This window comes from Etheostoma spectabile, chromosome 3 (genome assembly GCF_008692095.1).
Source record: "Etheostoma spectabile isolate EspeVRDwgs_2016 chromosome 3, UIUC_Espe_1.0, whole genome shotgun sequence".
Lineage (NCBI taxonomy): Eukaryota > Metazoa > Chordata > Actinopteri > Perciformes > Percidae > Etheostoma > Etheostoma spectabile.
In genome coordinates this window covers 23,129,515-23,144,159 of record NC_045735.1, presented here as the reverse complement: position 1 = coordinate 23,144,159, position 14,645 = coordinate 23,129,515, and the positions used below count along the sequence as shown (strand labels likewise).

The window sequence follows — 14,645 nt, the reverse complement described above, 5'->3', positions numbered from 1 at the left end:
TCACAGGAGATTTGATGTTGTCACGTTTGCCCCCCCGCTTGACTCTTGGCCAGGGCAGATGCATGTGTTACACTCCCGGGACGGGGGCCGCTGCGAGCTGCTTAGCCGTGAGCGGCCCCTGTCCCCCTAGTGGTGGGGTGGTCAGACCGAGTGGGCTAACCTTGGAATCCCCTCCCCCGCTGCCACATTCTCCTTTGTCATACCACCACTTGTTTTTCAATTTGTCCAACAGGCCTTGCTCGTTGAGCTTTAGCACGGCCAGGTTGACCGCATTTCTTTAAGTAAAAAAGGAGGGACAGATAAAATAGTTTGGTCAGAGCAGAGGATGGAGGGACAGACAGACAAGATGGACGTGGACCACAGTGAGGAGGAAGAAGGGGACGGAAAATAGGAAAAGAGGGGTCAGAGGGTTTGAAGGGAAAAAGGTGGGTTAGTGGGGAAGATGCACCCCAGAAAACGCTCTCTCTTACTCTTTCTCTTTGTTTCTACTTTAGATACTTTGCAAAAATGTATTACTATTACTTTTTCTGCGTTTACATTAAAAAAAAAAAGTTTTATTTTACTGTATCTATCCTCTGGCACAGGTTGCTCCACAGTGAGTGTCAAATTGTTGCTATAAAGTGTGTTAACCAGGTCTATGCAGCCTGGTGATGGTGCTATTGTCCCCTTTTGATGCCCTCCTGCCTTCCTGCTACTCTGTGCTGTATGTTTGTGTGTGTGTGTGTGTGTGTGTGTGTGTGTGTGTGTGTGTGTGTGTGTGTGTGTGTGTGTGTGTGTGTGTGTGTGTGTGTGTGTGTGTGTGTGAATATTAGGCAGTCACGCTGTGTGTCCACCAAGATCTTTGTATGAGGCATGTTTGTAAAGAGAAGCTTTTCTCTTTGCTTAGCAATTCTAATATTTTAGTACATTATTAAAATCAACTTACTGGTATAGGAAACCCACTTTGAACAGTTAAATCAGTTATCTTTGTTTTTAAAAACAGGTATGAACATTGCCATGGAGTGAAGTTGAAAGCAATGACAAAAAAAGATTGTTAAGGGTGTTGCATTGTGGATTGCTTCAACATTGAGGGTGAGCCTCTAAACAAAAAGGAAGCCTTTCTATTCATGATGCCCACGTTTAATCAGTTTTCTTTTAGTTTTTTTTTTTTAACAACTACGTGTTGTGAATGCTGTGCTATTTAGCACCCAATTCTTAGATCTCTGGTGTTCTCACTCACACTTCAGTGCATCACCCAGAACACTTCAAAGAATCCATGATATCAACTTAATTACCACGCAACAATAACACAACTTTATAAGTAAAATGGATTACATCTCTTGAGAATATTTTTCGAATATCTCCAAGTTGATTATTTTGGTACTGAACTCAAATGAACTGTAACCAGTGACTATATGTAGGATAAAATGCATTTAATCTAAACAGCTATGTTAAAATTTAGTCTCTTAAAGTGTATACTGTACAATATTATGTTATACTGAGCTGAAACATGCAAAAATAACGCTTTTTTTAAGACAGACAATCCACCAGTGGTTTTATGAGATTTGCCTGAATTGTCACCATTTCACTTTTCCCGCAAATGTCTCCCGATAGGTAGACATAGATAGACGCCTCGATAGGTGGTCTGTTTCCTTACTGCAAGAGGAGTGTCTACAAAATATGTCTACAGGAGCTGAATGATTTTGTCAACCTATACCTTTCATGCTTTAATACATTCATTTTGTGTCATCTCTACTGCTTTGGTACATCTCTCCTTTATACCTGTACAAGACTTTCCTGTTGGTTTCTCCTACTAACAGCCTCTGCTGACTGCTCTTTTGTTTGTGATATGCTGTAATCAGCAGGGAAAATCTCTATAAAAAGGTCGCTGCCTGCTTGTTTGTTAGTCTGCCCCTTTGTCTGTACAACTGCCTATCTGGAGGTCTCAGAGTTGGTTGTTAGATGGCAGGGAAGATTCTGGCTTGTGAATGAAAGGTTGTCAGTTCAGGAAACATTAGGAAAGTAAGAGTAAAAAGACAAGCTCTGTAGGTTTAACTATCAGAGTAAAGATAGTAAAGAGATTCAGAGAGAGACAGTGTTCTCTGAGGTGATGTAAACGACAAGCAATGACTAATCTCTTCAAAGTAAGAGGGATGGATGAAAACAGTTCAAACATTTTGACACTTTGTCAGTCAGGATAATAACAATCACATATCAATAATCATATCAAGAGTACCTATACTTCAGAAAGCATGCATTCCTGACATTCATTTTAACCATCAGGGTATTCATTCTCCTAATTTACATCATCAAGGTCAAATAAGCGCTGTGATTAGTGCACCGAGAGGAGAGGCAGGCTCACCTGACGTGCACACTTTCAGGCCACATGTGTGCACCGGGTAGATCGGGTTTCCGCTGATTGAGAGAAGCCAGAGACAACCGTGGATAGTCCCAGAAATGTGTTCTTGATGGGGGCTTAAAAAAGGGACCTATCCACCCACTGTCTGTCACTTTTCCCTCATAAACAAAAAAACCTTTGTGTACTGCATACAACAAGGGATAAACTACAGTGGGACTTGTTTGCGCCACACACACAGGGGAAAGTTATAGGGCAGGATGTAAGGCTGATGTGCTGTTTGTGTTTTGCCGTTCATAAGGCAAAAAATGAAATGCTGACAGAGAGAGATGGAGGGAGAGAACAGGGAGCAAGTGGTCCGGCGTTGCTGAATTTAGTCAATCATTGTCCCCTTAGCAGGCATTTGTGACATGGTGAGACAAAGCCTCACTATACTGCTGTCACAGTCACCGGCAAATAAAATATTTGCATTGACAATACACCTGAGTGAGAACTACTGGGATGATTACTGTAGGCTCAAGTTAATAAGCCAGATAAACAAGTGTCTGCTGAGGGAAAATCAAAAGAACTGACCAACTTTAGGACTTAAACTCACTCACTTTCTCATTAATTTCCTCCAGTTTATGCTGTCTTTATTAATGTTTACACACCCATGTGCATTCTTTAACATAAACTAATGATTACTCTTTGGTCTGGATTTAATTAGGTGATTTCCAATTACATTAATATTATTTTTTAAAGTTAGTTTGTGTAGAATTAAAGGGCTATTTTCTTTTCTTTCAGACCCAGTATTTTCGGCGTGTGATCCTCTATTATATTTAATTTCTAGTCCCCCACTGGCCAGGCCCCTCTACTTGCTGTTTCTCACTTTTTGTCTCCTGTTCGTCTATGAATTCCCCCTTGTGGCTCTGGATGTAGCGGCAGCAGTCTGAGGATCCGCCTCTCCTTGCGGTCATATTCATTTAATACATCTCTCCTACAATAATATTTGTAACAATTATGGTTAGCATCACCATCATGACTATCTCGGAGGATGAGAGGAACAAAGAGACGGGACAACAGACAAATGGACAAAGTTACCTGCAAGGTGGCCCTGCGGAAAAACAGAGTGGTTAAATGATGAAAGAAAGAGGGGATGTGAACATAAAGGAACAGACAAATGACAGTGACTGAGGACACAGAAATGGAGCAAAGAAGCCCTAAATTAACAAAGAGTTGGCAGAAAGGAGTGAGAAAAAGTACGGACAGACAGAAAAAAAAGAAAATTAAGGAATAAAGCATCCAAGACGTGATGAAACATAATTTGAATATTCAACATACTTGTCTATATCGCTGCTGCTGGGTGAAAACCTATAACTGTGATTTTGGAGTTTATGACAATACATTCATTGTACTGGTGCCATAATCTTTGCAGTTAATTTAGTACTTGTGAAAAACAATCAATATCCAAATACCAGTCAAGTGTACCTCAATTTGTACATTTTTGTGAGAGATTTTCACCTGACAGCAGTGACAGGTTAATCTATAGGGGTAGTATAAAAGGCACAGCAGGGTAGGTGGAATATTGCAGCAATAGGACAGTATCAGCTTTGTTACTGTCTCCTATTGTTACCCTATTCCACCCACCTTAACTGTGAGCCTTTTGGTGTAGCAATCCCATATCCTTTGGAATCCAGGTTCCCCCCGACTTTCATGGTGTCACAAGGCTTGCGCTGCTCCGTGTATTCATTCATGGTGGACTCCAAGAGGAAAGCGTACTTCCCCTTGGACTTGCGGACCCTCGCCACACCCTCCGCTGTGGTTTTGGTGAAGACAGTCGGTTCGGCAGACTTCATGTATGACCACATCTTCTCGTATACGGCTATTTTGGACCTCTTTGGTGGAGCAGGGGGAAGAAGAGGAGAGAGCAGATGTAAAAGGAATGGGTATCATTTTGCTAACATCCAAGTCCAGGGTATTTTCACAGATGATGTTTTTTTATAGTCCAGTAAGGAGAAGACTACCAAGGGAAGAGTGACCATTTACAAATAATTTCATTTAAGGGAAAAGAGAGATTGAGAGAAAGGTAGCCATGTCACGCCTAAACTACCTACGTCTTTGACAGGTGTAGATAAGGACAAACAGGATGGGGGTCTCACAAGCAAAGAACATAGAGTAACATTTTGCAATTTGACTGAACCTCAGTAGCAGTTTGCATTCAAGTGACCCTGTGAAACAAGATTCAGGCAATTTGACAAAACCGTCAGCACAGCTCACTGAAGGTTGAACTAGGTATTGCCCGTGTATCCAAGTAGCTTACTCACATGATCTCCATTGTAGTGCAAACACTATTAAAAACAAATCAGTGGCCACTATGTTGCACTGGGCGTCATGTTCCTTCATTACCATGAACATGGCTCCTGTAGTTTATTTTGAGTCAACAGCATAATGTGAATTATTCCGCCAATGTAAATATTCACCTACAAATAAACTATACCCCTTATTAAATTGTTTGCTACAAACTACCCAGCTGTTTTAGTATACATGTACTCAACACTGTACAAATGTGATCTGTTTAAAAGGATTTGCGTCTTCAATAGAAACAAATGGGATTGGATCTGAGAGCCACAGACAGGGTAGGGAAACTCAAATGTACAGCAAAACAAATAACCGCATTGTTGGCTTTTTGTAGGAGTTGTTGAGCCTAAGAAACAGCGCCAGCCTTATCATTTAAGTATGCTGTGTTATTGTTATCACATCCTTGCTCTGTGTCTCCTTCTGGGTGTCCATTCACACCTCATTGAAGCCTGATGAAGTGTGAGCAGCTCCTCAAACCACAAATTTGATTATTCAAATCAACATAACATGCTGACTGAGACAAATAGCATGAATCTGAGATGTAAAGCGCTAAGGTCATGAAAAGAATTTTACTCATTACATTAACACAATGACACTCAATGCTATTTATTAATTAGGCACGAGTGCTTATTGCATAAGGCTACAATAGAAACAGTACTGTACAGAGATTGGACAACAAAGTATATTACTCTATTGCATGTTTTTACTGTGTTTAATTTATTGCTCCAGTTTCTTATGATGTATGGTGAGGCTGATATGACCACACATATAGTCCTTGAATAAAATTACACTGCAGATGGAGGGCTGTGTCTAACATCTTTCATTTTTATCCTCCGGCACATAATGACATTTAAAACGACATTTAAAATGTAACACTACATCTCCCTTGACAAGTCACGCATCAGTCTTACTTTAAATGAGTTTATGACTTGAATAGTGGCATATTCAGTGACTAATCCGGTTGTGCAGTAATGAATTCGGAAATCTGTTCTAACAGAAGATATTTTCAGAGGGCATGTCTGCCTGCTGTGATGCAATCGATTGTATTATATTGTGTATATCATGCATATGAATGTGTGTGTGTGTGTGTGTGCGCGCAGTTCGGTGTACCAGTCTATACAGTATGTGTATGAATTAATGTATTGTGTTCTCATGTGTGTGAGCAAACAGTGTGTACTCAAAAGTGAAAATAACAAGCAGAGGAGTCAAACTGTCACCCTCCACAAACATCCTGCTTCTTTCTTCTCTTTCTCTCCTGGTGATTAAGTGTTATTCTGTCACTCTATAAGCGACAAGCCACAGCCTCAGCCACCGAAATCAGCGCCCGGGGGATTGTGTTGGGACGCGTGTGTGAGTTTGTCACTAGTGCGTGACGGACAACTATCCCATAATAATGTCACTCACATCCATGAAGACCAGCAGGCCCCTCTTTACTCCATTCTACCCCCTGTCCCTTCATTCTTTATTTTTTTATTTCTCACTCTGTCTACTATTGCAGATTTAAAAAAAAAACGTCTCATCATCAACTTCTTTACACCTTGAGCCTTTTTCATCCCTTCATCATCCTCATTCCTCAAGTTTAATCCATTCATCCATCTATCACTTATCTGTAAGATTTTCTATCCACCTCTTTCTCCGTCTGGCCGCAGAAAAATATATATACGCTTGTATGTGTGTTGCTTTTGTCTGTATGTATTTGAATCTGCCTATGTGTGTGTCTGTTTGTGTGTATGTGTGTGCACATATATGTGTGAGTGTGTGTGTGTGTGTGTGTGTGTGTGTGTGTGTGTGTTGGAGAGTGTGAGGCTGAGAGAGGGAGAGACAGTGATGATGACTGTGCGCGTATAAAGCAGCATCTGGCCTTGGAGGGATGGATGTGTGACAATGCGGTGTGACTCTTTCCAGATTCTTTTACAATGAGTGAGGCTGAAGGAGGAAATGGATGCTGCAAGTCACCTTCAGGCACTTTTGAATATATACATTTAACACACAAACACACACACACACAAACACACACCTGCTCTGCAAGAGAAGTGCAACACAAACACTCACATCCACATACTGTGCCTACAATATGTGTCTGAATGTGCATACATACCGTACATGCTTTACGTCCACACAAAAATATACACACACATACAGATAATTAATGGTGGTGGCGAATCCCCCTCAGCTGTGGGAGAGCAAATTGCTTTTTCACCCTTCACAGATTTCAGCCTGCTCGTTATGTTGATTATGCCAGATCAGCTCACAGAAGCACAAACTGTCTGCTACAACCTAACCCTCCACCACATCCACAAATACACACATACTAGTGCACACATCTTTACAAAGCATAACTGTAAATTGGCATACACACACACACACACACACACACAAAATGCATGAGCACATAACCAACTCAGAATATTTCTCCACGAATGAGTACATGACAGCGCAAATTTGTTTTTGTACATGTGTTGACTCTGGTGTTTTGCCAATGTCTGGAGCAAAAAATCGGTCTTCATCAGCATTGTGTGCTTGTGTGCATCTATGTATGTGTTGATGAGTACGTATGTATATTTGGAATCCACATAGATGAATAGGTCAATGGATGAAGCCACTACTGGTCTCTCACTTCCCTCCGCTATCATTTCCTGCTTACTGTTTTACGGAAACAGCTAACTATAGAATATTCTGCCCACCAAGACCACCTCTACTTCACTTCTTTTTACTGTTTATTATTATGATGATGATTATTATACTTATCATTGCTTTATTTGACAGGGTAGAGAAGTGATTCAATGCATTCAACATTGTTCCATTGTAGTCATGTTTCAATTGTTCTAAACTTTTCTAGTTTTATAAACAAATCAGCGAGAAAGTGAAAGCCAGGCATTTCAGCGTAGCTTTATTTCCGAGAATGTAAGCCTCTCCTAATTTGAGATCAGGAGAAAGTCGACCGTTCATTCCTCTCCTCCCACCGGGACTATTGTAAATCAGTTTACACTGTTATTAGTCACTTATCCTTGTCCCGCCTACAGTCGGAGACAAATTCTGCTGCTTTGCGTTTGTCTGGCTTCAATAAGTGAGACAACACCTCCCTTACATTTGCTTCCTCTCACTGCCTGCCAATTTATTTCACAAGTAACTCTAAGATTGTGTTGTTTGTCTTTATTGTAAAATGTGATACTTTTTTGTAAAGCATAGTAGAATGGTGTTCTTTACCACAAAGGGACACATGGGCGGGCTCCATCATATTCATATAACAGCCTTTTAGAAGAGAATAAGTAACACAACAAATGTAATACAATGGTATGTTTACATTCAGTGTTTGTACAGTACTGCTTGGGTTTTTAATAACAGCATTAAATGCGAGATCAGCATGTCATCTGAGACTTTCTGGCTTTTCAGCTCAGTAGCAAATTAACTGAATTAAAAGCCTGACTCCTCTAAAGCATTCAAATAAATGAGCAGAGTGTGTAGAGTCCATACCCTGAAGAACTCCTTAGTAGAGCCTGAGTCCAGTGTCCCGTATGCTATCTCTGTCTGTTTGGCCAAGTCCTCTGCACTCTCAATGGGGGAGACCATCCTTTCCACAGTGAGGAAAGCAGCCAGGTTGGCTGTGTAAGAGGAGATGATGATAAGGGTGAAGAACCACCACACACCTCCAACAATACGTCCAGACAGAGACCTGGAGAGAAGACAGACGGAGGCGAGGTAGGGAAACACAAACGAAAGAGGGGAGTAAGACGTAAGAGGTGGAAAGATGCAGAAGGTTAAGAAGGAGGAGGGCAAGTTTGGGGAGATAAAGGAAGGATTTGTACATGAGAAATTAGCGGGATGAGTAGGATGATGATGAAGAAAAAGATTAAGTTAAAAGGGATGGAAAAAAGAGAGTGAAAAAACAGAGAAGGAAACATAATTAAGCTTAGTTTCTCAGTCAGAGATTTACAACACAACCCACTGTCGTTTTGCGAAGCATTTTCTGACACTAATGTGTGCATAGCATTACTGCCAAATGTCTTTCAACCCTCGAACCAAATCAGCACTAACAATAACAGAAGCTACATGAAACACATTGTAATCTAGGTGCTCCTCCATCTCTCTCATCGTCATTCTCTCTTTTCTCTTTCTCCATGTTTACTCTGTTTATCTACCAGTTGTGAGCTGAAGCATCAAAGTAAGTGGCAATTCATTTTGTTTGCACAAACTTGTTTACACTGAGTAAAGCAAAAGAGAGCAGGCGACAGTGAGCACATTAGAGAAAAGGAAAGAAAGATAGGAGAAGGTAGCAAAATGTTAGGCCATTACATTAACAGAAAATAAAATGGAACATGTTTTGTAGCATTTCACTTTCAGGTCTTGCCTCATCAATGCTAAAAAGTGTAGCTCAAAGAAGCATTCACTGTCAATATGAATCCTTCCATGTTGTTAACATTCAATACGTCCAAATGCGTCTCTTTGAATCACCTTTCAGTCATGGAAAAGTGTGTGAGCTCATTTCCAGATGACAGTAATTAAACATTTTCTTGAATAGGTAAATTGACTGTTTTCATTTAGCCCTCCTTTATTTTGTATTTTGCACAAAATATGTAATGTAATGCTATGACAGATAACAGTAATGCAACAAAACAAAAGAAAACGTTGAGCTGAAAGATGCCCCAACCCAAGATTATCATTTTATATTGTTATTTATTTACTTGATTATACTTTGATGCAATTTGGGTGACATTTGTATCCCCTCACACACAATCATAAAATAAGGCCCAACATTTCTCAGACAGGTGGCTGTTTGGTGGTGATACCACTCTGACGTGAAAGCAGTGATATACGAGTTACGGTTTTAAGGAGTGCATGCTGAAGTTAGAAAAGATGAGTGAGAGAGCTGAGAGGTGCATCGGCGCCTGACTGGGCATTCATTGTCACCTTTTGGAGCAACTCTGCATTCTGCTCCTGTTCGAAAGCCAGCACACCTCTTAATCCTCATACAGACATGCACAAATATAAATTGATTGCATGTGTCCTTGAGGCATTGATCTGTTTACCTGAATTAATGAACCTGGTGTACACTGTGACGGATTATTCTGACAAAGAGCTCTTAGGTTTTGTTTTATACTTATTAGCAGAAAAAATAAATTCAACCAGGTCAGACTTCGTGATGGAAAGATTAATATAGTTTTGCACTAAAAATAATGACAATGGACAAGAGGGGTCCAGGAACATGGATATGGATTTAGAAACTTGTTTTAAAGGGTTCTATATGGTCTCCTGCAGTGGCCAACAGTGGTATGCAATCTGATTGGTTAGTTGGTAAACTAACTGTGACAGCATTTTAATCTGACCTGATGGAGTGACTGTGTGATTTGAGCAGACATTTCAGCGGGGGGGGGGGTTGAGAGGTGGTCCAAGAGCAGTGCAATTCTTCACTGTGCATCATCATGCTCAGTATGTTAACAATGATGTAATTACCAAAATGTGGCTTCTATCTCGTAAACCCTGTGCAGCTTGAGGACAGGGACATTCATTTATTTGTGTGTACTGTCAGTTTAAGTGACTATAACACCTTAGAGAATCCATCTAAATTAATCTGAAATCCCGTTTAGCAACCCCTTATTGTAGTTTATTAGTATAAGGTGGGATAAAGGTCTTTGGGGAAATGTTACTTTATTGTCTCAGCTTGTGCCAATTAAAGAGTAAGGCCCACACCAGCATCTAACTGGACTCAAGTGACATTTACAGGTAGAGTACATTTACTAGATGTTTAATGGGTTACAGCTAAATAGCTAATAACTGTACATAACTAGCCTGCAAACCAACATTAATTTTTCCTTTTTTAAACGAGGGTTGTTAGTATACTTACTACCTAAAACATATGTGTTATGATGTGGGAGGGAATTTTGGTTCCAGGAGGAAGCCCACACAAATACAGCAAGAATGTACACACTATTTTTTTGAGCTTTTGGACTGATGCCGAAAGAGGACAGACTCTGTAGTGGCAAAGCACATTACAAACAGCCAACTGTTCAGCTGTGAAAATCAACTTATTTAATGTCCCTGATTTTGAGGTGGTAGAGAGAAGTCCAATTTTGTACTGAATCTTGGCTGCAACCACACATAGCTATGAGTACTTTTTTTCTAAAACATAAACACAAACACTTAAACACAACCTTAATAAAATACCCCCCCCCCCCCACACACACACACATATATGCAAATAACAAGTGGTTATTATAACCCAAAACCACATTATTCAGACCTGTTAAACTGTTTTTTGTGAATTTTAAAAATCAAACTTCTGCTAGAACCTTTGAATAATAAGAATTCCTTAGTGCAGAAAAACACATCTTTTAAGTTGTTCATCAAATCCTTTCTGACACTAATGTTGTCATCCCAAACTAAAAGAAATGTATTCATCAACACCAAAGTGCTTATCTAGCAGTATGTGGTTATTTGTTTGACAGATTAAGATCTTAGGTCCATAGATTTATGTAGGTGAATGTATACAGCACATTTTTGACAACGTCTTTCTTTCTTGTCTACTTCAGGTAAAGGTTTTAGAGCAAAAACTGATGCTGATTGAATAAATTGTAGTGTAAACAATGCCATTAGAGTAACCAAATAATATAATTTGATGAGGGTGTATTGTACTTGGCTGATTTTGTAATCTAAGAAAGGACATCTAAAATGGCTCTGCATCTCAGTGGGCATGAAAGACAACTGCCCTACAGAGGGGAGAAAAACAGATTGGTTGAGTACAACATGATGAACAGCTTGTCTCTTTCTAAATGTATTGTACTTGATTTATTTGTGTGTGTGTGTGTGTGTGTGTGTGTGTGTGTGGGTGTGTGTGTGTGTGTGTGTGTGTGTGTGTGTGGGTGTGTGTGTGTGTGTGTGTGTGTGTGTGGTGTGTGTGTGTGTCATATATGCACATATACTGTATTTAGTTCCTATTCTTGTTTATTGCATTTTGGTGTACATGGGTGAGCTTTGGGAAAGACATACTTGATTCTTTGTCTGACAAGACAGTGTGAGTGTGCAAGAGTATTGGATTGGTGGCAGAATGAATATGTGTAGTGTGCTGCCTGTCTGTGGAGTTGTGTCATGTGTGTTGGTATGCAACAGGCAACTCATTCTATAGCGGGTCATGTATCACCTATGATAGCCAACAGATTGCCTCCCCAATCCTCTGTGTGAAAGATTAATGGCAAGCTGTTCCCCCTCTTTCTCTCTTTGACTCTCTCTATATCTGTCTCTCAAACACACACACACACCCACACACACACACACACACACACACACACACACAGAGTTCTGAACTATACAGTGTATTTTCATCCATTACATCTGAACAGAAGTGACTGCAATTTTAGGCAGGCTGTCTGTTCTCCATCGTTTAATCATCAACTTATTTCCTTAGACTATGCTGTTTGGCTACATTACAATTATTTCAGTAATCACAATCATCTGGGAAGAAGAAACTGTTAAGGTACTTGCTATAAGAACAGCATACAAACACACACACACAGGCCTGTGCACAAACACATTAAAGCGCTTAAGCAGATTGATGCCGACACATCCAAACACACAAATACAGGCAGACACAAACAACAAACTGAGCCAGAGCTGGATAGTCATTGTCCACGAGTATGTTTTTCACATAGACTGTATTAAAAAATGGACACTGTTTCAGTGATGTTGAAAAACATATTTTAGTGTACTGTTTAGCTGCAAAATGAGAGAGTTTGTGACCAAGTTGAGCCAAAACCAATCACCGTCCAATGGCGGGAGTGGATGGTAATTGGTTTTGGCTCAGCTTGGTCACAAACTATCTAATTTTAAAGCTAAACAGAACACTAAAATATGTTTCTCAACTCAAAGACATACATACTAAAAAATACTGTCTTCTCTGTTTCTGAAAACATTTGAGGTGAGACATAAGCAGTGCAGTAACAGAATCTTGATTCGTATTTGATCAGCGCTTCCTAGTTTCATAATTTGACCGTGGTTCACAATGTCATTGGCACCGTGTTAGAGACTGCTTGGCTCTGATTGGTTGTTTTTCTAATGCCATTAGGCACACCATGAGGAGGCAGAGGAACATGATTTTTTTTCTGATTCATGTTGTACTGTCAGGACATAGTGACAGTGACAAAAAGTTTTTTTTTCATGAAACTGCTTTAAATGATAGGTTTGCAGTTTGTACATGTTTGCAAGCACATTTTCACTCAACAAGCTACAGTAGTTTTATTTTTTATGGATACAAAAAAAATTATGATATCAACATTTGCAAATTGTAAGAACTTCATTCATTTAAAAACTAAATTCCTTGTTTGCTATGGTATGCCGACAGAGGAAATAAAACCTTTTGCTGTTATCCATTTGGGTAGCAAACAAGATATGTTTTTTCAAGTAATTGTGACTGACATGTTAACAAATGTTGAGTCTGATAGTTATGAGTGTGTCTGATGTTTTGGGAAAGCAAAGCTTGAATGTTTGATTAGGACACAATAAAGGACAGAAGGACAAATGCAAATAGAAATACAGACAAACATTGTTTCTTCTTCTTGTCTTTTAACTCTCTCTTACGTGGAAAACAGGTGGGAAATAAAGTGATTCAACTGACTGTACTACTGTACAATAGATGGAGGCAAACTAAAGGGAGTAAAAGCAAACAGACACACATGAAATAAAATCTGATTTATAGATTAAAGATTAGATGCAGCAGGCAGATAATGAAAGGCAAGATAAAATAAAATAAAAACATATCGGAAAAGATTCAAGACACCCAAGATAAAATTATTCACAGGATTTATAAAAGGTTTTACCAGTAAAATTCATGAACACAGTCAGTCGGTGGGACTGGGTTCTAATCAATGACCTTGAGATCATTAATTAGTCAGTAAGCCTCAGTGCTCCTCTGTAGTTAGTTAGTCAAACCATTAGCTGGATCTGTTGCTATCATTAACTATTTAACACACCCAAGACCATTTACTCAATTCTTACGTATGACACTCACAAACACACACTGACATAGACACACTCACTGTAGTGCCCTCAACCAGCAGCAGACACAGACAGACAGACAGACAGACACACACACACACAAACACACACACACCACAACACAACCCACACACACACACACACACACACACACACACACACACACACACACACACAAAAGAGAGCTGTAATTTCAGATGTTTATTGACAAAGACAGATTCAATCCCTCTGAGATGTTCACTGGTGATCAGTTTACCTCCCTCTCCCTCTCCTGCAATACTCTCGGTCTTCCTCAATGTACAACCTGTCACTTATTTTGTGCCATTTCTTCATTTCCACTTTTTAAAAATTCCAGTCCCATCATCTAACTGTCCGTCACTGTGTTTTCACCATTTGCGAGGTGACAGAGACAATCCCCGACAATACAAACCCAAAAGCCTGGGCCAAAAGATGACAGGTGTGTGTGGTGCAAATGCCATCTCAAGGTCACTCTGACGTGTGTGTGTGTGTGCGTGTGTAAATGTGTTCATGTCTGCTGCCAGCCATTACATCTGCTTGATTGGAAATGTGAAGGAAACACAAGTCTGTGTGTTTGCAAAAGACAAGAGCATGTGTGTCTCACAGGAAAAGAAGTGTTTATTATTATGAGCACGCACTCACATGCCACCACACAGACATGTGCTGGAATTTTGTAGCTATGAAAATGTCAATTAACTAAGGTGCTAATTAGACAACAAAGCAGTAGGAACAGGCACTATGTGAGACAGCAAAAAAGACGAGATAAAGGCTGGGAGAAAGAAAGGAAAATGATAGATCAAGCAAGAAGGGAGAAAAAGTGGGAGAGTTGAATAGGAGTGTGTGTTAGACTGTGTCTACCAGACTGCAGGATGACTGCAGCAGGGAGAGTGGGACCCACACTGAATACCAATGCACCTATATAGCAGCTCAATACACAACACACAACTACAATACATACACACACACACAC

The 14,645-nt window shown here is 39.9% G+C and overlaps 1 protein-coding gene across 4 annotated transcripts in view; it reads right to left on the bottom strand.

Annotated features, from left to right (window-relative positions):
- gria4a (glutamate receptor, ionotropic, AMPA 4a) overlaps positions 1 to 14,645 on the bottom strand; it is a 111,019-nt gene that overhangs the window by 12,536 nt on the left and 83,838 nt on the right. For 2 of the 4 annotated variants that reach the window (XM_032508759.1, XM_032508744.1), the window contains exons 14-16: positions 8,147 to 8,345; positions 3,962 to 4,209; positions 161 to 275 (exon numbers count right to left, since the gene is read on the bottom strand). In XM_032508759.1, the coding sequence (XP_032364650.1) occupies positions 161 to 275; positions 3,962 to 4,209; positions 8,147 to 8,345 (562 nt within the window). The remainder of the gene's footprint in view (positions 1 to 160; positions 276 to 3,961; positions 4,210 to 8,146; positions 8,346 to 14,645) is intronic. The other 2 variants (XM_032508764.1, XM_032508754.1) reach the window with 1 other exon arrangement.